This window comes from Emydura macquarii, unplaced genomic scaffold, assembly GCF_026122565.2.
Source record: "Emydura macquarii macquarii isolate MOO-44397 ecotype Brisbane River unplaced genomic scaffold, CSIRO-AGI_Emac_v2 contig_2676, whole genome shotgun sequence".
NCBI lineage: Eukaryota > Metazoa > Chordata > Testudines > Chelidae > Emydura > Emydura macquarii.
In genome coordinates this window covers 32,895,859-32,918,499 of record NW_027132813.1, presented here as the reverse complement: position 1 = coordinate 32,918,499, position 22,641 = coordinate 32,895,859, and the positions used below count along the sequence as shown (strand labels likewise).

The following is a 22,641-nucleotide window of genomic DNA, read 5'->3' as shown; positions in this document are numbered from 1 at the left end:
CTCCATATAGTCCATCTTCTGGGCACCACCAATACCCTTGCAGACACTCTCAGTCGCTCCTTCCACAACAACCACAAGTGGGAGCTCTAGAACCCCACTCCCCAATCCATCTTTTGCCAGTGAGGCATGCCACACTAGGACCTCTTTGTGACCCCTACCAGCCACAAACTCCCCCTTTTTTGCTCCAGAGGAGGTCTCAGACATGGCTCTCAGGGGGATGCGTTTCTCCTCCCTTGGTCACCCAATCTCGGGTACAACTTCCCATCCATATCATTCCTTCCATAGATCATCGACAAGGTGTGATGAGACCATGCAGTCCTCATCCTCATCGCACCCTTCTGGCCTCACCTGTATTGGTTCACCGACCTCCTTCATCTCTTGGTTTATCCGCTGATTTGCCTTTCTTCTCTCTCAAATCTCACGGCCGGCTCCAGCACCCCAACCGGAACTGCTTCACTTCACGGCTTGGTATTTGGATGGCACTCACGAGTAGACAACGCATGCTCAACACCAGTATGTGACATCCTTTCACGTATCAGGCGACCATCAACCAGAGCATGTTACCAGGCAAAGTGGAAATGCTTCACGATGTGGACACCCCATCACTGTCATCCCCTCAACCCAGTCTCTATCCCCACTATCCTTGACCACCTTCGACAGTCAGGCCTTGCCAACTCCTCCCTCTGGATCCACGTAGTGGTGCTTATTGCCTTCCTCCCATCAGTTGATGGGATTCCCGTCTTTAGCCACCCTACCTTGATCCATTTCCTCCGTGGTCTCTTCAACACCTTCCCATCAGTCCGAAACTCCCTTTCTCCTTCCCTCCCATTGCCCCCAGAACCTGAACCTCGTCCTCTCAACACTCACCAAGCTGCCCTTCAAACCATGGCTGGTTGCTTCCTCGCCCACCTCTCCATGAAGGTAATCTTCTTGGTGGCAATCACATCTGCCCGACGGGTTAGCAAGCTGGTGGCTATGGTGTCTGACCCACTCTTCACAGTTTTCCATAAGGACAGGGTGTCATTATGATTCCCTCCCAAGTTCCTACCTAAGGTACTCTGTTTCATCTCAACCAATCCATTCACCTCCAACCTTCTACACAAAACTGCACACCTCACAGAGCAGACTCTGCACTCCCTTGACATACGTCATGCATTGACTTTTTATCTCCCGCACACATGTGATTTTCAGACCTCACCCAAGCTTTTCATCACCATTGCAGAGCATTGCAGGGGCTGTGCTCTTTCCTCTCAAGGTCTTTCCAAGGGGATCTCTTGTTGCATCGAGAACTGTTACTCCCTTTCTCAAGTCTCTCCACTGCCTGGCATCATTGCTCACTCTACATGAGTGCAAGCAACCATGTCCGCCCTCCTCACAGATGTTCCATGGCAGGACATTTGTACAGTGGCCACGTGGTCCTCTATCCACACTTTCATTGTTCACTATGCCATAGCCCCATCAGCAGCAGTGGATGCGGCAGTTGGCTGCAGACTTCTACAGATTCTCACTTCTCATGAGCCCTCACTCCCACCTCCATGCTGAGTACTGCTCACTACACTATCGATGTGTGGAATCCACATAGGGGCCAGAACTCGAAGAAGAAATGGAAGTTACTTACTGTAAAACTGGAGGTTCTTCAAGATGTGTGGTCCCTATCTGGATTCCATCCTGCCCTCCTTCCCGTCTGCCACAGGCTCTGCCTGTTGGTAAGAGAGATCTGAAGAGGCATCAATCCACGCAGCCTCATAAAACCTCAGACCAACCATGTAGCTGACACATAATGTGCACACGGGTCAACAAACACTGCTACGAAATAGTCTTAAATTACTTAAAGTACTTAAATTAACTGTCCTGCAGGGTTATCCTGCCCAGGACCCTGGGGCATGCCTCATTCCCAGGCCTTCAAACAATGTGCAACTTGCTTGAAAAACAAACCAGTAAGCAACCCACATGACAGCTGCCTGAAGAGCATGGAAGAAGGGCAGGTCCAGGCAAAGTGCTGGATTTATAAGAACTTCAGGCCCAGAACCAAAAAAGTCAGGGACAGTAGGCTCAAATTCCTTGTAATGGAGACTGTATTTCGCCCCACATTGGAGCGACAACCAGACCCAGCACCAAACACCTCCTCAGTTAGGAGTGCCCCGACCTCAGTCAGAAAGCCTCAAGGGAGTTCGACATCCCCCGCACCGATGGTCACCTGGCACTGTAACACTTCCCTGGCACCCATAAAATCACTCCCCATCACTGGTTCCGAAGAAGATGACCATGAAATCTAACCAGGGCCGTTCCCCAATGAGGAAGACCATGGAGAGAGAGAGATCCATGCTTGGCCACTCTCAGGTGTCCGTCATCTAGCCGGCACCATTGACTCCAGCCCCAGAGGGTGAAGGTAAGCATGGACTCCCCACTGAGGATGAGCCATGGAGACTTTACCTGGCAGCAACACTGATGCTAGAGGCACGTGAGGCAGCGAGGAGACTTGACCCTCCTGGAGCCTCCATCATCTTCAGGTCGCAGGCCACGAGGAACAGCTTCGGCACTGCAAGAGGCTACCTCATGGAGAAAGGTTCCAGCCTTGAGCAAGCCAGCGATGGTGGCAAGGCATCGACCCCTATCTTGCCTGACTTCACAAGCCTCAACACCATGGCAGCAAACACCAGTATGGCAGAGGTTGCATTCCCGACACCGCTTATGGTCCTGATGGATAGCAGCACTGTTCGTCATCGCAGTGCCACTCATTATCATGGTACAGAGTGCCATCGTGGAACCGCTCACCATCTCGGCACCACTCACCATCTCGGCACAGATATGTGCCACAGAGAGGCCCAGCACCCCGTTTGTCATCCAGGAGTGCCTCCTCTGGCTTGGAATCCCAGGCTGAATCATATGGATCATGAGGAGCACTCATCAGGTAGGTCAGAAATATGTGACTGCATCTCAGGGACCTGTCCCACCAGCATGGCCCTCCACCCAGGGGCAGATGCCACCTCAGTTGTCAATGTGGGCACTGTGGACAACTCAGGTCTTCCAAGGCTCCTACACAAGTTGCTCAAACTCGGCACCCTCTGAGGTGAGAGCACCCACACCCTTCCCATCAGAGTGGGGTTCAGTTTCAGGGGTGAAGGTGGTGGATGCCCAGGGTACCCCCACAGGGGTCCCGCCAGCACTGGAGAAGGTGCAGGACCCCAGGATAGTCCTGGCCAACTTGTCCTCTTCTCTGGATGAAGCAGTAGCTGGCACATCCAAGCATCAGTGCAGGACAATTACAAAGCTCATCAGGAACTTTTACAGAGGATGGCCCAAAACCTCAGCCTTAAGGTAGAGGAGATTGAGGAGTCAGCCCCAGTCATGGTGGACATTTTAACACCCCTTGGATCAGCAAGAGTGGCCTTACCCCTCAATGAGGCCATTTCGAAACCTATGAAGGCCGTGTGGCAATGTCCCACATCCCTCCAGCCCACAGCTAAGTGGGTTGAGAGGAAGTACTTCATTCCCCTGAAGAGGTATAGGTATTTATATACGCATCCTCCTCCAGGATCCCTGATTGTGGTCACAACCAACAAGCGAGAAAGGCAAGTGCCACAAGGTCCAGTCACCAAAGGCTAAAGAGGCCAGGAAATTGGACATGTTAGGGAGACAAGAGTATTCCACTGGTAGCCTCCAATTGAGGACCTTAAGCCACCAGACTTTCTTAAGTGGCTCTGATTTTAATTCCTGGACAGCCATATCAAAATTCAAGGAGCTCCTACCATCAGAGTGCAGAGTGGAGTTTGCAGCATTGGTGGAGGAGAGCAGGACCATAATCAAGGCATCCCTCCAGGCCATCTTCAATGCTGTGGACGTAGCAACCAGTGCTATGGCCACAGCAGTGGTGATGAGACTCAGCTCCTGACTTCAGTCATCAGGCCTGCCCTATGAAGTACAGCAAACAGTGCAGGACCTACCATTCGAGGGTAAATCCCCCCTCTCCAATCTAACAGACGCGCTGCTTCATAGTTTAAAGGACTCTTTTGCCACTCTAAAGTCTCTGGGCCTCCACAATCCTGCCCCATACCAAAGGCACTTCTGGCCCCAGCCTTTGGGCCATTTCTATCCATCACAGAACCTGAGGCAGGACTTTGGACAGTGGCAAAACAAGGGCTTTAGAAGGAGGCACTCCCGTCATTCGTCGGCAGCCCCTACAACTATGGCCATGAGGCACCCTTCAGGCACTACGCAGAACTTTTGAAGGTGCGCGTGGAGGTCTCACCAGACCAGAACTCGGATCTTACCCCTATGTTTGGGAACCCTTTATCCAACTTTTACCAGGCATAGGTCAGCATCACCTCATATTGCTGGTGCTCCATATGGTAGAAGTGGGATACACCATTCAGTTTATTTCTTCCCTCTCTTTCCACTTTCACTCCCCATCCCTCTTCAGGGACCCTTCTCATGAGAAATTTCTAACCGAGGAGGTACAGTTGCTCCTAAGAGTGGGAGCGGTGGAAGAGATTCCCACAGATCTAAAAGGCACAGGTTTCTACTCACGCTACTTCCTGATCCCGAAGTCCAACAGGGACTTCAGACCTATATTAGACTTGTGAAACCTCAACAAGTTAATGAAGAAACTGAAGTTTTGATGGTCTCCCTGTCCTCAATCATCCCGTCCTTAGATCCAGGAGACTGGCTTGCCGCCCTCAACTTGAAGGACGCATATTTTCACATGGTGATATTCTGGAGCCACAGGAAATACCTCCAATTCATTGTAGGCCACAACCATTGTCAGTTTACAGTGCTACCTTTCAGCCTGCCGGCGACTCTGAGAGTATTCACAAAGTGCATGGCAGTGGTGGCTTCCCGCAGGAAAGCAGGAATGCAGGTTTACCCATACCTTGAAGATTGGCTGATCAAGGGGTGTTCCAGGGAACTGCTGGAAAGACAGGTAAGACTCATTCAATCCATTTCCTCAAATCTGGGGCTCATAATTAACCCATTCAAAAGTCAATGTTCTCGCCAGTACAGAGGATAGAACTTATAATGGAAGTCCTCAACTCGATCCAGGCTAGGGCCTCCCTCTGAGAGAATCATTTTAGTGACATTGAGACCCTCATAAATGACCTAAGAGCCTTTCCCACCACCGTAGCAAGGAACTGCCTGAAACTTCAGGGTCTTATACCTGCGTGGTGCAGCATGCTCAACTCAAACTGAGACCCCCTCCAACCCTGGCTCACGTTGGTATTTATGTCAGGCCGTCACCTATTAAACAAGATGATTACAGTCCCACCGACTGTAATCCTCACCCTGCAGCAGTGGCTGAACCAGGAAATGGTGTGCAGGGTGTCCCCTTTGTGAGGCCGGTCCCTTCAATGTCACTGGTCACCAACACCACAGACATAGGATGGGGAGCCCACTTGGGGCACCTCAAAACTCAGGGCCTATGGTCGCCATACGAACTGACCCTACATATCAACGTCAGGGAGTTGAGAGCAGTACACTTAGCTTGTCAGGAGTTCCAACTCCACTTGCAGGGCAAATGAATATCTGTACTCATGGACAATACAATGGCAATGTTCTATATAAACAAACAGGGCGGCGCTCGCTTTTCCTGGCAGGGCTGGGTCAACACTGGTTCTTGATCCTCCTGCACCTGTCAGTGGACAAGCCTATCAGCCTCCCAGTGCTCCCAGACCTGCTCTCACAGGAGCACAGCCAGCTGCTCCATCTGAACTTCACGTTGCTGCATCTGATGGTGTGGAAACTGCATGGTTCAGTGAGGCAGAGCACGGCTGCTCAGCACTTGTGCAGACTATCCTTATGAGTAGCAGGAAGCCGAAAACCAGATCAGCATATCTAGCGAAGTGGAAGAGGTTCACATTTTGGGCATCGCGGAAAGAGATCCTGCTGAAATGAGAATGCTCTGCCTCTTATCCTGGACTTTTTGCACCACCTGAAAAAGGAAAGCTTTGCAGTATTGTCCATATGAGTTCACTTGGCTGTAATTTCGGCCTTCCATCCACCAGTAAATGGCCGGTCAGTGTCTTCTAACCCAATTTGCTCTCTGTTCTTGCAGTGGCTGGAGCGTTTATACCCCAAGGAGAATCAACCCCTTCCTGTGTGGGACCTCAGTCTGGTGCTGTCAGAGCTCACAGAAGGCCCATGTTGGAGCCTATGACTACATGCTGCTTGCTCCATCTATCTTGGAAAGTAGTCGTCTTAGAGCCATTACTTTGGCTAGGAGGATCTCAGAGATTAGGGTCCTTACCTCTGAACCATCTTCTTTAAGGACGAGGTGCAACTTCGACCACATCTGTCCTACTTCCCTAAAGTGGTCTTGCAATTTCACAATAGCCAGGATATTTTTCTCCCCATATTTTATCATAAGAGGCATGCTACCTGGGAAGGGCAAAAATCTCCATTCTCTAGATGTCAGGCATGCCCTGGATTTCTACATAGAGAGGACCAAACAGTTGTGAAAGACCACTCAACTCTTCATAGCAACTGCAGACAGAATGAAAGGGAACCCAGTCTCTGCCCAAAGAATGGATTACATCATGTATATACATGTGCTATGATTTGGCCTCCTCATCTAATGGAGCACTCCACGAGGTCATAAGCTTCGTTAGCAGCTTTAGTGGCACAGGGTCCCAGTTTTAGACATCTGCAAAGCAGCGACCTGGTCATCATCCAAATGTTTACTGCACACTATACTATCACACAACAAGCTAGTAGCAAGGCAGCCTTTGGACAAGCGGTCCTCCAGTCAGTATCAAAACGAAACTCCAGTCCCACTTTCTAACTCATGGCTTGGGAGTCACCTACATTGGAATGGACAAAAGCAAGCATTCGATGAAGAAGAAATGGTTGCTAACTTTTCCGTAACTATTGTTCTTCGAGATGTGTTGCTCATGTCTATTCCAAGACCCGCTCACCTGCCCCTCTGTTGCAGTAGCCAGCAAGGAGGAACTGAGGGGGCGGCCTGCATACCACATCATGAGGCACCAGAGCCAACCTGGCAAAGACCATTGGGGAAAAAGCTTCCAGCGATGGTATCCACAACGCGCGTGCACCTGCATTGGAACAGACATGAGCAACACATCTAGAAGAACATTAGTTACGGAAAAATTAGTAACCATCTTTTTTTAGCTAGTACAAGAAATCTACAGATTTATCCAAAGCAATAAAGTACATACACATTTCCCTGCCTCATTTTCCTCACCACTCTTGAGCCTTCTTTGGGCTTAGGTCAGACTCCTCTAAAAAGTGAAGGATCCCACCTCCTGCATGTGGCTTCTACTCCAAATAATGGAGTGTCTCACTCTCCTGTGCGGCCAGTTTCCTTCTTTTTATGGTCTGGTTCCACAGTTTAACAGGATCTAGTGTACTACTGAAAACCGCTGTTTTGCTTTTATTGTCCTTTACTTGAGATGAGAATTGGACTCTTAAATATAGTTACTTTGTTTAAAAAATGTCATTTAAATTTTTTCCTTTTTTAACTGTATAGAAACTTTCAGCAACCTTGTGTTTTTTCCAAGCATAGAGTTAAAATATGAAAGATAATTTTCTTTTAAAAATAAAGTACTTGCCTACAATTTGAATTCTGTAATAATATTATTTCCCAGAAATCAATCAATCACTCTTCCTATCTCTTAATGAGAATTGAATTTTCATAGAACAGAATATCTTGATCTAAACAGACTGGTGACTAGAGACGGTGTATTAGCATATACAGTAGAACCTCAAAGTTAAGAACACCTTGGGAATGGAGGTTGTTCATAACTCTGAAATGTTCATAACTCTGAACAAAATGTTATGGTTGTTCTTTCAAAAGTTTACAACTGAACATTGATTTAATACGGATTTGAAACTTTACTATGCAGAAGAAAACTGCTGCTTTTTTTTTTTTAGTAGTTTACGTTTAAACACACTACTGTACTGTATTTCCCCCCCCTCCCCCTCCCCCCCCCCTTTTTTTTTTTTTTTTTTTAAATCTCTGCTGCTGCCTGATTCCGTACTTCTGGTTCCAAATGAGGTTTGTGGTTGACCAGTCAGTTTGTAACTCTGGTTTCGTAACTCTGAGGTTCTACTATATATTCTTCCAAAGCTTGTGTGTCACCCATGTTACAAATAGCATAGAATTATGGAAGGTACATGGTTTAAACAGAATTCTGGTTGAAAATACATATCTTTTTTGTCTACATATATTCTTATATGACATCTTTTAATTACAGGCTAAATCATACATATAGTCAGCTTTTGAGAGAGAATGAAGTTCTTCAAACGGACCATAAGAATTTGAAAAGCTTATTGAACAATTCCAAACTAGAGCAAACACGATTAGAGGCTGAATTTTCTAAACTGAAAGAACAGTACCAACAACTGGATATTACATCTACAAAACTGAATAATCAGTGTGAGGTAAGTTAGAATCTCTTCTATTAATACTTTAGTTATTATAGCATTGTAAATTCAGATAATATTATGCAATGTGTTAGACTTTTTATTAATGTATCTATAGGCAGTTGGACAGTTCTGAAATAACTGTCAAGAAGAAAAATGAACCTGCCTCTTGCATGTTTTTAATTTTACATTTTAGATGCTGCTTGTACTGTCACTTGTCATTAAGGTTGCCCACCATTTCCCATTATAAGACCCTATATTCAGTTGCTTATATCTTTGCCAAATTTTAAATGTTTTGGCTGAAATTTTCCCTCCTGGATGTTTACCTTAGGCTCAATTTTTTTTTAAAGCTTCAGCCAAAACAATCTGTTTTTTCCAAGAATAAGGTTAAGGGAAAAATAAGTTTTTGTCCATTTTAAAAATTCTTACAACTGTTTCAATGAACAGTTCTAGCACCTTCCTGCTTTGGAACAGGGACTTGAAATTTGGCAGGAAGGTCATCCTGGTGGCAGAGATGTGTCTTTTGCCATCCCCTTGAAGATCCGCCCAAATCTGACCAAGATATAAGCCTCTGAAATATCACTGCTATGAAGAATTTACAATCTAATACAATTACAGTGTCATAAAAACTGATTCATGAACCATAAAGTAGTGGACAAGATCTTTGTCAAGTGGGATGCTTATATCTTTGTCACAAATTTTACAGAGAGCTATTTGTGTTGTTCCTCAGAAGGAAAACAAAATTTGTTTGTTTATATAACACTAAAGGTGTGCATGCCCTCCTCAGCTTCTAATTTAAATGCCTGTAAGCAATCCATGTCAGTGGACAGGTTCTTGCTTCAACAGAAGAAAAATAACCATACATTTGCTGCCTTCTATTGTTATGGAAACTTCTGGGTAAATTAGGAAGGACAAAGTTAATTGATATATATGATGTGACAGTACACTCTGAGTATAAGTCCTTATAATTGCTAATTGTTATTTTTATTAGTAGAGTAGCACCTAGTGGTATCAACCAAAATCATGACCCCATTGTGGTAGACAATATTCATACAGACAGTCTCTGTCCTGAAGAACTTAAAATCTGAATAGACAAGATAGAGAGAGGGTGGAGAAAGACAGTAGTATAATTTCCATTTTACATAGTGCGAATTGAAGTACAGGTAGATTAACTGACTTACCAAGTTTCCCATAGGAAATCTGATTGCAAGTCTCTTAAGACCCACTTCTTTGGCTTAGCCACAAGACCAATCTTCTTCTGTTCAAAAAGATTTCACTAAGTGAGGCTATAACTTTAAAAAGGAAGATGTTCAGTATAGGGTTTATGGCTAAATAATCGCATTTATTCATACAACTTTTAACAAGAGTAAATCATTAGGCTAGATCATGAGTTAAGAATCTGCCCTGAGCATGGAGCTGCACGTTGTTCAGTCTCTCTCCGGGTTTCCTCACTGCCCTGGGGATGAATTAAACTTTGCATCCTCTAGCACAGCATACATCTGATGATCCACTAATGCGGCTATGGGTGGTCTATACTGGCGGCCAAGGGAGATACACAAGCTCTCATAACATAGTTTGCATATCTTCCTTCGACATACTTACATTGACTTGCCATGGTGTCTTCACAGCGCTGCATCGACGGGAGATGCTCTCCCGTTGACGCTGCCTTCTGCCTTTCAGGAAGGTGGACTAATTGAGTCGACTGGAGAGCTCTCTCTGATCGACTTAGCAGGTCTATACAGACCCACTCAATCAATGCTGCTGCATCAATGCCTGCCGCCGCAGCAGTGTAGACATCCCTATATGTTTGGAGGTGGGAGAAGTAAGGCTTCACCCATTCTCTGCTACTTTCTTCCCACCTACACAGTTGGGTGTGTCTGCAGAGCCTGCTCCTCCTCCTTTGTTATGAACAATGGTGCATGTAACTGTTACAACAAAATAAGTGAGTACCTTACTTCCTGTTGTATTAATTTAGATGGAAAAGGTGAGTCCAAAGAGTCAAAGGTGTTAACATGACCAAATCTCTGCCCAACAGTTTTAAACAAGGTTCGGGGTTTGGTATACAGAGACCTCAGCCTGTTTTAGTACAATGGCAAAATCATCATTAAAAATCCGTTTAACATAGGTACAAAAAAAGAAGGAACAAATTAAAGCACTTGAAGTATAAAGTATTAAATGCTGATTTTGTTTTAACAGCACTTTTTTCCCTTTACCTGGAGAGAGGTTTTAGAGGAAAACTCCCCTATTTGACAGTTTTTTAGATGGTAATAACTGGTTTTTTTAAGAGAAAAAAGAAAAAGTTAGTTGAGCTGCGCTGGAGGAGCTGTTGTTGCTGTAAAAGTCCGATCCTGTTTCCTTGAAACAAAACGAGACAAACACACACACAAAAAAGAAGTGAAAAGAATAACGAGAGAAAATGCAGCTTCTGTCTTTCACGTTGAGTCACTTGCAACCTTACTGTTGGAAAAACATAGACTTGGCACTTGGTCTTAATAGCCACTCTGAGACCTGGAAAATTTGTACCACTATACAGCCTGTATAATGTCAGGCTGTTTAGGGTGTTGCTTTGAGTTGCCTCTCTGGTCAGAGGATTACAGCAGTATTGCAAAATACGCAGTATTGGCCAGCTACAACAGATTTTTATTAGACAGAAGGCAAAAGGAGACAGATAGGAAAGAAGAAATAAAGTAGAGGAGTAAAAGGACATATTGGGTGGGGGGAGAGGAGAGGAGAGGAGACAGTGTCATTTCCCAGGTGCTGGTTGGGATTTAACTGAAGCCAGTAAAGGTGGATATGGCAATATCATCTGGATCCTGTCTCTCTCTCTGACCCGCCCTGCTCAGGATATCTCTTGGAATTAGAATGATGAAGGCACAACAGTAACACAGTGGATCCTGGGTTCCCAGGAGACAGTAGAGGTGGCAGCCCTTGCTCCTTTCCTGTCCACTCATCTCCCAGCCAGCAGTTGTTGTCTTCTGCTAATTATTTCCCCAAAGTCTTTTCTTTTGAAGAACCCAAAAAAGAAATGATGGGTAGAATAACCCATTCCCTTGTTATTTTGTTCACCAGTTTGGCCTAATTTCTGAGATATCAGTTTTGGTCCATTGATTTCTGCTTCCACATTTCTCTTGTTTACTAAACATGATTTTAATCCAGTCCTTGAAAGTAGGCCTTTTTTGTTTGGACTAATACAGTCTCTCTCCCTTTTGCATCTTTTCCCATCAACATTTATTGGTACAGGTTATTGTGACATTTTATAAATTTTAACTCACTTCTCATGGTTGAGCTCACCACAGTTAAGATAAATTTGGAGGCCCAATTATTATAACACCCTCTTACTCCCGTATACTGGCATATAGGATAGACCACAATTAAGTTCTTTATTACTAAAAGCAAGATGTGACTGGACTGGAATAAACTCTCATAGGATATAGTTCGTGCCCAGTATTATTCCATCATTATATCCATGGAGACAAAATTCCACTTTCAACTGAGCATGTATTCTGGAATTATTTTAAAGAGTTCAATGGTGATAGTGAGCATGGGGTGGTGTTGCGGGGCTGGTACACCCCATCACCCTTTGAGGAATGGGGAGGGTTGTTGTAGCCCCATAGCTGAGTCCAAATGAGCATCCTTCGCCTCAGGGCAGTATGGCCTAATAACTAGAGTCAATGTGGCTGCCCTCCTCGTCAGGACTGTGTGGCCTAATGGCCAGAGTTAGTATGGCTGTCTTCCTCTGCAGGGCCTGGTGGCTAGAGTTGATATGGCTGTCCTCTTAGTAAGGGCCATGTGGCCTAATAGCTAGAGTCAATATGGTTGCCCTTCTAGTCTAGCGGCCAGCAGGGAGTGTGCCACCACTCAGATGGGTGGCAGCCAGAGTAGGGGAACCCGGGCCTTCCCTACTCTACCAGGTCCCAATCCATACCCCTGATAGTGGTGAATGGATTTGCCACTAGGTTGATCCATCTGAAACATGCTACCTTTGTTCTAGTTCCCCAACCAAAGCAATGTCTAGTTCTCCTAGGTTACTTCCTATCCCATTTTCCAGCGTTGCCATCGGCAGGTCTCCTGAGCCTCTGGGGTCACTGGCTTGCAAAGGTGCCAGCAACTCTGTTTCCTCTTGGACTTCCGCGGGCAGCTGGGTATTTGCCTGGGTCTCAGCACACTTGGTCTCTGCCATTGGGGGCTACAGCAGCTCCTGAGAGGGAGCTTGCAATGTGTGTCCTCTCTTTTCAGCGATTGAGCTGAGCTGCTCCCTTTTATACAGAGGCACCAATTGGAGAATGCCCAGCAGTGTGAGGGGGGCATGGCTTCCTGTGCCCACAATATGGGGTTAACCCCTTTTGGTCCAGTGTGGGGCTGGTACATTCCATCGCAGATGGATAGAGAAATAAATAGACAGTTAGTAATGCAGTTTAATGTTTAATAGAAATTAAGAAATCAGTAGGGAATCAGAATGCTAATAGCTGCAGGTTTCTGAGAGTCACTGTAAATGTTGATTCTGTGAACTATTAAATGTAGCTACGTGAACCTTTTTGGCTGTATCACGATTGCAAGGTGCTAGACAATTTTCTTGACTAAATATAGGAGATATGTTAGAAAAATGAAACAGTAGTACAAATTTTAAGATTATAAAATAATTTTAGAATAATTTTTTCGTGGATTTTGACCTTTTCCAGTCCAAGATATTTGGGATGGTCTTTCTTTTCCTGAAAATCCCAGAGGCCATTCAGACTTGTCCATGGGCTCTCAAGGGGGATCCTACCTCCTTCCAGGCATGCAGCTAGATTCTGGATGGGTAATCCAAACAGAGTGGCAGTTCAGTGCTTCTACCTTTGTTCATTAGCATTCAGGGTTTTAAAGCTTATTTAGAGACATTGGTGAGCAAAATCTTTTCTTAGCCTATCCTAGTTCCTCAGGAATCAAATTTTCCTGGGGCTCTGTTTCCTGATTCTCTTAAAAGCTGCAGAAGAGCTCTGCCATAGCTGTTCAAAATCTGTGGACCCTTACTTACCAGGGGAAGGGGACTCAAAAATCTAGATGGCACGCTAGGGTCTTTCATTTCCTGTGCACAGGCCAAGACTCCTCCAAGGAAACCTCCACAAAGGAAGGTCAGTCTTCTTCATGGATTGAGCACACTGGCCCCCTCTCACCAGAGAGTCTTCAGTGCTGAATCCAAAAATTCCCCAACTCCAGTCCAAAAAACAAAAAAAGAAATCTGTTAAGGCTCCCTGCATAAGTGGGCAATTGAATCCCTAGGCAAGGAGTCTGGTCTATTATCTGACTTTCCTTCACAAAAGAAGGATCTGTACTCTTAACATTACCTTTTAAAATACATATTGGAGGATGGTGAGTACAGGAGCAACAAGATGCCTTTTCCCCTCATCTGTCCCATTTCTCTTCCTCCCTCCATGAACTTTAGGTCACAGGGAAGCTGTGGGGAAATTGGTCAGTCAGAAAAGGGACAGGTCCTTTGATGATGATTCATCTTCTAAAAGTCAAAAATAAAGTAAAACAAAAAAAGTCATAAGTTTCAGCCTGTCTCCATAGTAGTTGAACTGTCAGTTTCACTGTATAACCACTAACTAGAGAATCCAGAAAGGTTCTTGGTCTCAGATATGTTTGACATCATGAGGAGGAAGGAAATAGCCACTAAAGAAATAAGACAAACAAGCTAAATCTTCTATCCAAAATTAAGACAATTGTCTCCCTGCAATTCATCCTTCAGGCAAATCATTAGGGAGGAATGGGAAACACCCAACCATAGGGAAAGGCTTAGGGCTGGTTCATACTGACCGCGTGATTCGGCGGCAGTCGACGGGAGTTACGCAAACTACGCAGAGTAGTTTGCGTAACTGATGTCGACTGCTCAGCTTCCCTTCTGCGCGCTGTTCACACTGTGCTGAGCCTGTTCCCGTCGACTCAGCGCTAGGCTACTTGAGGGGGTGGACTTACTCAGTCGACTTCCTGATCAGTTGAGTGGGTCTCACTGACCGCTCAACCGATCCTGAAAGATCAATCTGGTGGCAGCGATTTTGCCGCTGTCAGTGTAAATGTAGCCTTAGTCAGCAAGCCCAGAAATTCTGCATTACCGAACAACCCAGAGATTTCTTCTTGATCTTCTCTATAGTTAATGTAGCAGTGGCATCCCTGGCAGAAGACACCATTTAAGGTTGAGTGGATTTTTTCCCCAAAAAGGTCCTGCAGAAAGCATAATTGAAACTATCTACAGAATGAACTTTAAACGCTTCTTCAGCTTCTCTTAGTGTCTCCTTGGCAATAAGCTATTTTACCAGTGCCACAGTATTCTTCTGCAGCAACTTAATACCCTTAAAACTCATCTAAAAAATAAAGGAAATTTGCTTATTTTTATTTTTGCAATGTATGTCCTGGAATTCATTGTCAGGAGTTTGTCAAAAATAATTTCTTGATTCCTATATAAGTAAGATATTTTTCTATTACAAATACGATTGCTCTGCTAGTTAAAGTGAATTCAGCCAATTAACTAAATTTTAAAAATGTCAAAAGAAACACTTCTGAGTTGATTTACTTGCTCTTGCTGTCTTTTGCCTGAATTTGTGGGTCCTGCTTATATTGTCTATATAACCCTGTAAATCAGGCAATCTGCTCAGTTTTACATTAAGTCCTGTTTTGTACATTTTAATAGTTGCTTAGCCAGCTTAAAGGAAACCTGGAGGAAGAAAACAGACATCTACTAGATCAAATTCAGACATTAATGCTACAGAATAGAACATTACTGGAGCAGAATATGGAAAGCAAGGATCTATTCCACGTTGAACAAAGACAGTACATGTAGGTATACCAAAATTATGAAACCACTGTTCAGAAATATGACACTGCAAGCTTACAAATTTTTTAAAAAACAGCTTCTACTGGCTGACACATTAAAGGATACTCATACTATTTTCTTGTGTTTTTTCTTCAAACATAGTAATTGAATTATAGCGGAGTTGCTGATAATCACAACCAGAAATGTTCATTTTTTAAAAATTTTTCAAAAATATTTAAAAATACATAGTATTTATAGTATGTAGCACTAATGATAAAAATTATTTATTCCTCCTTCAACTTCAAACAAGCATCCCAGAGTCCTTTGAAAATTGTGTTGCTTTTTCCAGTAGAGAGCTTTTTACTTCTTTTAGCAGTAAAAATAGTGTTTTAAAATACTACATTATTGTACCTTACATGTGCATGCTGTATTCATAAACTACAGTATTACATCATATTAAAGACCATAAATGGCCCATGAAAGTCTTTAAAATCTGTTCATTTAGGTATAATTTTGCACCATGTTTTCCATATTTCTCTTTCACCCTCTTTATTACTTAGAGACCTTTGTTTCTTGGCAATTTTTATGCTGCTACCGTTTATTCTTAGGTGAAAGAGAGTTTGCTTTCAGATACCTAAAAATGCAAAGAAACATGTAGTATTATATAAACATATATACATAACTTCTAAAATAGCAATTTTGATTAATTTCTGTTTACAGTGACAAGTTAAATGAATTGCGACGACAAAAGGAGAAATTAGAGGAGAAGATTATGGATCAGTATAAATTTTATGAGCCATCCCCTCCTAGAAGGTACTGCTTGAATATATTTTATGAAAATGAGTATAACCACAAATTTAAACAAGCTAAAGACCCAGTTCTGCTCCTACTGAAGTTGATCTCATGGAATTCCATGGGAGCAGAACATGCCCACATACTGTAGATAAACATACATACAAATTATTTTTTAAATTATGCATTTTATAAGGATTAAAGTAATGAATTATGAATGCAATAATGGATTTAATTTTGTTATATCAGGAGGGGCAACTGGATTGCTTTAAAAATGAGGAAATTCATAAAATCTAAGAAAGAAGTTAATCGAGAGCGTCTGAAATCTCTGACTCTTACACCTACCCGTTCTGAATCCAGTGAAGGATTTCTTCAGCTACCTCATCAGGACAGTCAAGATAGTTCCTCAGTGGGCTCAAACTCTCTTGAAGATGGCCATTCACTGGGAGCCAAAAAGAGCAGTAGTGAGTAGTTACAAAACAATTTTAGTTTGGAATATTGTTTGGTTAAATGTATTTCCAAGATATGGTTAAAAACTTCAAAACTACTTATGAAAGAACAAGTCAGTTGGAAATATTTAAGTAATCTTAAGAGCTCTTAAGACCTGCACTCATTAGGTCAGTGGAAAAACTCCCATTGACTTCAGTGGTGCAGGCTCAGACCCCTAGAGTGTATGGATAGGTGCCCTAATTTAGCATTTCAGTAAATCTAATTAAATATATTAAAATAAATCTTCAGTATCTCAGGGATGCAAAATTAGGTAGGCTTAGTAGATCAGAATAATAGCATTTAGCCTATCAGAACTTCAGATGGAAGGTCAGATGGCACCACTCCTCTCTCCCTAATCCACCTCCTTCTGCTTTGTTTGTTTTCTCTCATTCCCATGAAACTCCCACCCTCCTCAATTGTGCCTCTCTATACTGTGTCCATACTAACAACCGTTAGATGCTAAAAAGATCATGTGTCTCTGAATTGCTTCTCCAGTATCTCTTAAACTCCATGGTTATGGGTTTTGGCAACAATATAATAGAGAATAGAATAAGCTGTGGAGAGATATAAGCAGTTAGAAGGGCACAGATTGTTACTAGAGATAGGCAGAGCTACAGGGAGAAATAGACTGATAAGTTCCTGAAATAGGAGGAATTGACATTTGCCAGACATGAACTGTTAACCCTGAACAAGCCACTTTGTCATAACTGTTAGGATGCACATAGCCTAGAGGGCAGTATTTTATGCAACCTTTACTTGTTTCTTTACTTGTTTCATCAGTAATTTAAGTCATGAAATTTCCAGTGGCAAGTAATTTGTGTGATGCAATTACAATCTATGTTAAACAAGTTGCATTATTGATCAATTAACAGATTTATTATCAGTGAGATATTGATGTTATACATAAAGCATCAATGTACCCATAATGTAATTTCTCAGTGATTTCAAAACACAAGGTTAAAATTTGATATTCCAATTTCCATCCCAGGTGAGAATTTTCTTTATTTAAAATCATTTAAACCCCCACCTACTGTTTTTTTATTTTAGCACTTACCTGTGCAAGGTTAATAAAAATTTTAAAAAACTAAAATAAATTCTGTATTATTTCAGGTATTTTTAAGGAAATTTTAAAAATTAAATTAACTTTTAAAAATTAAGAAGATAGTACATTTGAGACTTAGTGATGGTAATTGCTTTCATTGTTCAGTTGTAAATTTAGGAAGCAGAGCATTCTCCATAAGGCTTCTGATAGGTTAGAGAACAAATGGAATCATGAAAGAGCTTCATACATAAACTAAAATTGTTAGTAGTCAAAGGTACTAAATTTTAGTGTGCTCAGGTATAGTATTTGAAATGCTGTAGTTGATCATAATAAACCAGTCTCAAATTGTTGTTTTCGAGCTGTGAAGAGTCTGAGCCCTGCTTCCCATTCTATTTCTGGTTAGTCATCTGCAGCTAGTGACTTTTGTACCCAAATGCATCCCAAAAGCCTTTTCTCCAGCTGCCACTTGGCACTTCTTTGGAAACAGTGCTGTAGTCAGTACAAAGGATCTTAGAAACATAAAAAAAACTATTTTGTTGGAAGAAATAACACAGATAGTAGCTCTGGTGGGGTGCTATGACAAGTTAATTAATCAGAAGAAGGAAGCGGATTAAAAAAATTACAACTTCCCTTGCCTATATAAATACAGATTTTTTTAAATTTTGCTTGCCTTCATTCATTTTGTCCTCACTTCGGGGATTAGTCTCCCCTCAAACGTGGGGCTAATAAGAGTTGCTTGTGTATAACGAGAGGTCCTTAACTGTACTAAATCTTTCATAAATCCATTCATGAAAAAAACAGACCAGGGTTTAAGATGACCTTCAACAAAGCAGTGACTAGTTGCTAAGAAGGCTCTTATCTTGTACCTTAATCAAATAACACCATTCCATACATAATCCCCCAGATTATTTCTGGTTTATGGTGGTAGGATATGAAAAAAGTATTTCCTCTCAATGCTTGTCGAAGTGGATTAGAGCCTTTATACAAACTTACATGCGATAATGAGGAATCAGATCCATTAAAGTATGAACACATCTGATTTAAGGACATGCCTTCTGAATGTTGTAGTTTTGGAAATTTGCAGAGCTGCTACTTGGATTGCAGTCAATATCTTTACACAGCATCACTGTTGGCCTGACCTCGTGATGTGATGCCCAGTCCAGGAGAGCAATTCTACAATAATCATTATTCAGTTAAATAATCCTCCTCATTTCTAGCTCCTTAGAGATTTGTTGCTCTTTGTGAATCTCCAAGAGTGGGAACCTCCACTGACAATCCTCAAAAGAGAAAGAGAAGTTACTCATCTATTACTGGAATTCTTTGAGTAGGTAGATCCACCCATCCCACCTTTCATCCCCATTTTGGAGGGGTCTGTTGGATTCTAAGTGAGTAGGAGAAACTCAGCTTGTGGACAAATCAAACTGTCATCTTTCTCTTCTGTAGCTCTGGGCAAGGAATTTTCTTTTGCAACAATAATTCGTTTTCATGTTTCAGTACAGTGTCCTGGAAAAGCAGGTTCCATGGCTGAGGTTCAACGTCGGTATCGTAATGGATGGAGCCTCAGGTTCACCTAGAATCCCTCGCCTTCAGGGGCTTTCTGCTCCTCTCAGATTGTTTTATTCTGTAAACCTACTAATGACTATAACTTGGGATCCTCAAATCCACTTTTATCCCTATGAAGTGGGGATCCTGGCTTTGTTGGGTAATGTTGGCTCAACTACCTTTCTGGGGTCCTAAAGATTCATAAGTCTTTTCCCTGAAAAAGAGCTGAAGAGAGACTTCCTCTCAACTGCTCTCTTTTCCTAGGCCCTTGTTGGCTTCAGAAGAGGAAGTATCACCATCTTCCTCATTTCCAGATTATTTCTTAGGCTTTAACATCAGTCTCTCCATGTAACAGATTGGGGTTGACCCGGGATGTCTGCCTCAGAGGGAGGCTGCACCACTTCACTACGGGTAGGCAAAGAGTCAGTAGCCCTGGCCCTCAATCAGGGCGAGGCAGGCAAAGCAAGCAGTCTGGGGCTCAGGTCCTCAGGCAGGGTGGGACAAGGTTACCTCACCAGAGGTGGGGTGACAGGGGGAGGGGGACACATGCCCCCCCAACTCCATTGTGTCCCAGTCCAGGCCCTAATAGTGGCAGGGCATCCTGCCACTGGATCAGTGGGACTCTAGCTGAAACACGCTGAATATTGCCAGGGCTTGAACACAGCCGGCCTGTGGTTTGCTATCCCTGGGCTACTTCCTCCACCTCTGTGCCCTCATACCTGTGGTCTAAGTTGTAGTCCACTTTCTCAGTGTAGATTGCGAGGGTGCAGGCTGCTCTGGTAGGCAGCGCCTCCAAATCGTTAGCAGCAGGCCACTCTTCCCAGTCATGGGGGCCTAGTAGCTCTGGCAGGGGCTCTAAGCTCCAGCCAGTAGGTAGCTCGAATGGCCCTTTAATGGTGTCGGGCTCGGGATCAAGTCCCAGCCCTGGGCAAGAGAGACCTCCTTTTCCTCCAGCAGCTTCACCCTGACTGAGCTGAAAGGCCTGGCTTTTATACTTCCTGTCCCACCACTGCACTTCCGGTTTGTGAGTAGTGCGGTACCTGTGCCTGCCCACCAGGTAGCTGTGTCAGCCCCTCAGTGTCAGCCACAGAGGGAGGCTTTTCTACACTCCACCTGATAACAAATTTAAGAAAACTCCTGGTGAGTGGCTGAAACCCAGGATCTAGAGACAGAAAACTCTCCTATTCTTTATTATGGAGGCACTAGTCAAGGTTTCCTGGCTAAGGTTGAGTTATGTTTTGTGCTTAAAGCAGTGATTCATCCATTTTATTATATTTAAAAATGGAGCATATCTTCCACAAACTTTCAGCACTTACTCTTTAAATATAGAATATTTTTTGGAATTTACAAGTAAATCTGTTAATTATCTTATGAGTTAAAATTAGTTTTAAAATGTCTTAAGAAATTTAGCATTGGTGCCAGTCTTTTCTTTGTTCAGAATTATCTTTTTAATGGAATAACACAGATTTTTCAAAATTTCCTCTATATACAGTAATTAAAATTCATTGAAATCTTGTGTATGGGCTATATTTGAAAAAAAAATTAATTAATCTGTTATTAACAACCATTGTATTTAATTGTTATGATTGTATAGACCAGTGGTTCTCAACCAGGTGTACATATACCCTTGGGGTACACAGAGGTCTTCCAGGGAGTACATCAACTCATCTAGATATTTGCCTAGTTTTACAACAGGCTATATAAAAAGCACTAGCAAAGTCACTAGCAAACTAAAATTTCATACAGACAATGACTTGTTTATACTGCTCTATATACTACACACTGAAATGTAAGTACAGTATTTATGTTCTAATTGATTTATTTTATAATTATATGGTAAAAATGAGAAAGTGGGCAATTTTTCAGTAATAGTGTGCTGCAACACTTTTGTATTATTATCTGATTTTGTAAGCAAGTAGTTTTTAAGTGAGGTGTGCAAGACAAATCAGACTCCTGAAAGGGGTACAGTAGTCTGGAAAGGTTGAGAGCCATTGGTATAGACTAAAGACACGGTCAGGTCAACAGCTCAAGTAGCTCTTAAGGTGGCTATTGTGGTATCAGAGATAATTCAGTCAGCGACCATACTTCCTCTACAACTAATTTGCATACAACAATTCTATTCTTTGTAATGACTCAGTGACATGAGCGAGACTGGAGATGTGTCAGGAGTTCTCATTGGAAGATTACCTTGCCCAGCTGTTCCCTGGCTGCCTGCTAGCCTTGGTCATCAGTACTTGAAAAGTTTCCTGTGGTTCTGCTTCTTTGGCTCCACCAAGGCAGCATTGCCAGGGGAATTGAGACAGGAACACAGGTGAAGCCCTTGAAGTGCAGAGACATCAGTTCTTGGGAATTCAGGGACTAGGCCTACCCCCCACTTTCACTCCTAAGAAGCAAACTAACTTTACCAATGATGATTGTGCATCTTCAGCTAGTGAATAATGGATCATAGCTGCTGCAAACTCTCTGAAAATATTTACCTCTACTAAGCAGCATGACTTCTGTCTTTCTCAGGTTCAACATCAACTTCAAGGTGCCCTTCATCTGTGAGTTCATCACCCAAGCACTGGACTAGCTTTGGTGACTGTCTTGTCATAAATTGTAAAAAATTAGATATAGTTCATTGTCTTTTTGATAATTTTCTGATGAAACAGCCTTGAAAAGGAATTCTTCCAGTTGCATGTGAGAATAGTTGCAACCACTGTAATGTTCTTCTTGTCTTTGTGGCTAAAATCCTCTGCCTTATTAATGGGGGTACAAAAGGCAATAAAAGATATGCCCTTTGAGGACCCTGCATAGTTCAGTGTCAAAACAGATACACTACATAAAAGATTCCAGGACATCTTTAAAATCTACTTTATATCTGCCAAGTGCCACTTCCACTTGCACATACCAGTTACAAGGATTTTTCAGGCAATGCTTCAGCCATATGCCATACATAGCAACAATCATGTAATTCCAACAAGAAGAAGAGCGGACTCTACCAAAGGGCAGATTTGATAACTGCTTTAGTGAGCTAGGCACTATCAGTATCTGCAGCTAAATCTCTCATTTTGTAGTTTTGCTGAGGGCCACAAGCCAGTCCTTTTTGTGGATCTTTTTCTGAGACAAGAATTACCATGAAATATTGATAATTGTTGTCTTAACTGTAATTATTTAAGTTTTACTTTATACTTTTTATAGAATAAACACAGGCTTTATAAGACACATTATCAAAGTTAATTTACTGTCAGTTTGGATAAAAAACAAAATGCAGTTAGAAACAACCATAATACAATTATCTCCTCGATAAGAAAGAAGAAGGAGTGTGAGTCATGGGATTCAGGTGGCAGTCCAGATCTGTGAGGGGTTGTGTCACAGGGTACCTCACAGTTCTTTGGTGCTGTAGCTCCCAAGCTGGGCACCTCCAAACCAGCCTGCCAGCAGGTCACCCTAAGTATCTGTGTATAGCAGCAGCACTGGTCAAGCAGACTAGGATGCCAGCAGCCTGCCAGCAACACACCAGTCACATTCTGTCTTCTGCCAGCCTTGGTTACAACCAGCAAGATGATCCCAACACATTCCCAATTCTAAATTTCCCCAGAACTGTGTGCCCTGAAATGTCCAGGCCTCT

The 22,641-nt window shown here is 42.9% G+C and overlaps 1 protein-coding gene across 2 annotated transcripts in view; it reads left to right on the top strand.

The window, feature by feature from the left end:
* CCDC88A (coiled-coil domain containing 88A) overlaps window positions 1–22,641 on the top strand; it is a 251,526-nt gene that overhangs the window by 197,550 nt on the left and 31,335 nt on the right. For both annotated transcript variants that reach the window (XM_067565171.1, XM_067565170.1), the window contains exons 22-25: window positions 8,208–8,394; window positions 15,044–15,189; window positions 15,887–15,979; window positions 16,208–16,422. In XM_067565171.1, coding sequence (XP_067421272.1) covers window positions 8,208–8,394; window positions 15,044–15,189; window positions 15,887–15,979; window positions 16,208–16,422 — 641 coding nt within the window. The remainder of the gene's footprint in view (window positions 1–8,207; window positions 8,395–15,043; window positions 15,190–15,886; window positions 15,980–16,207; window positions 16,423–22,641) is intronic.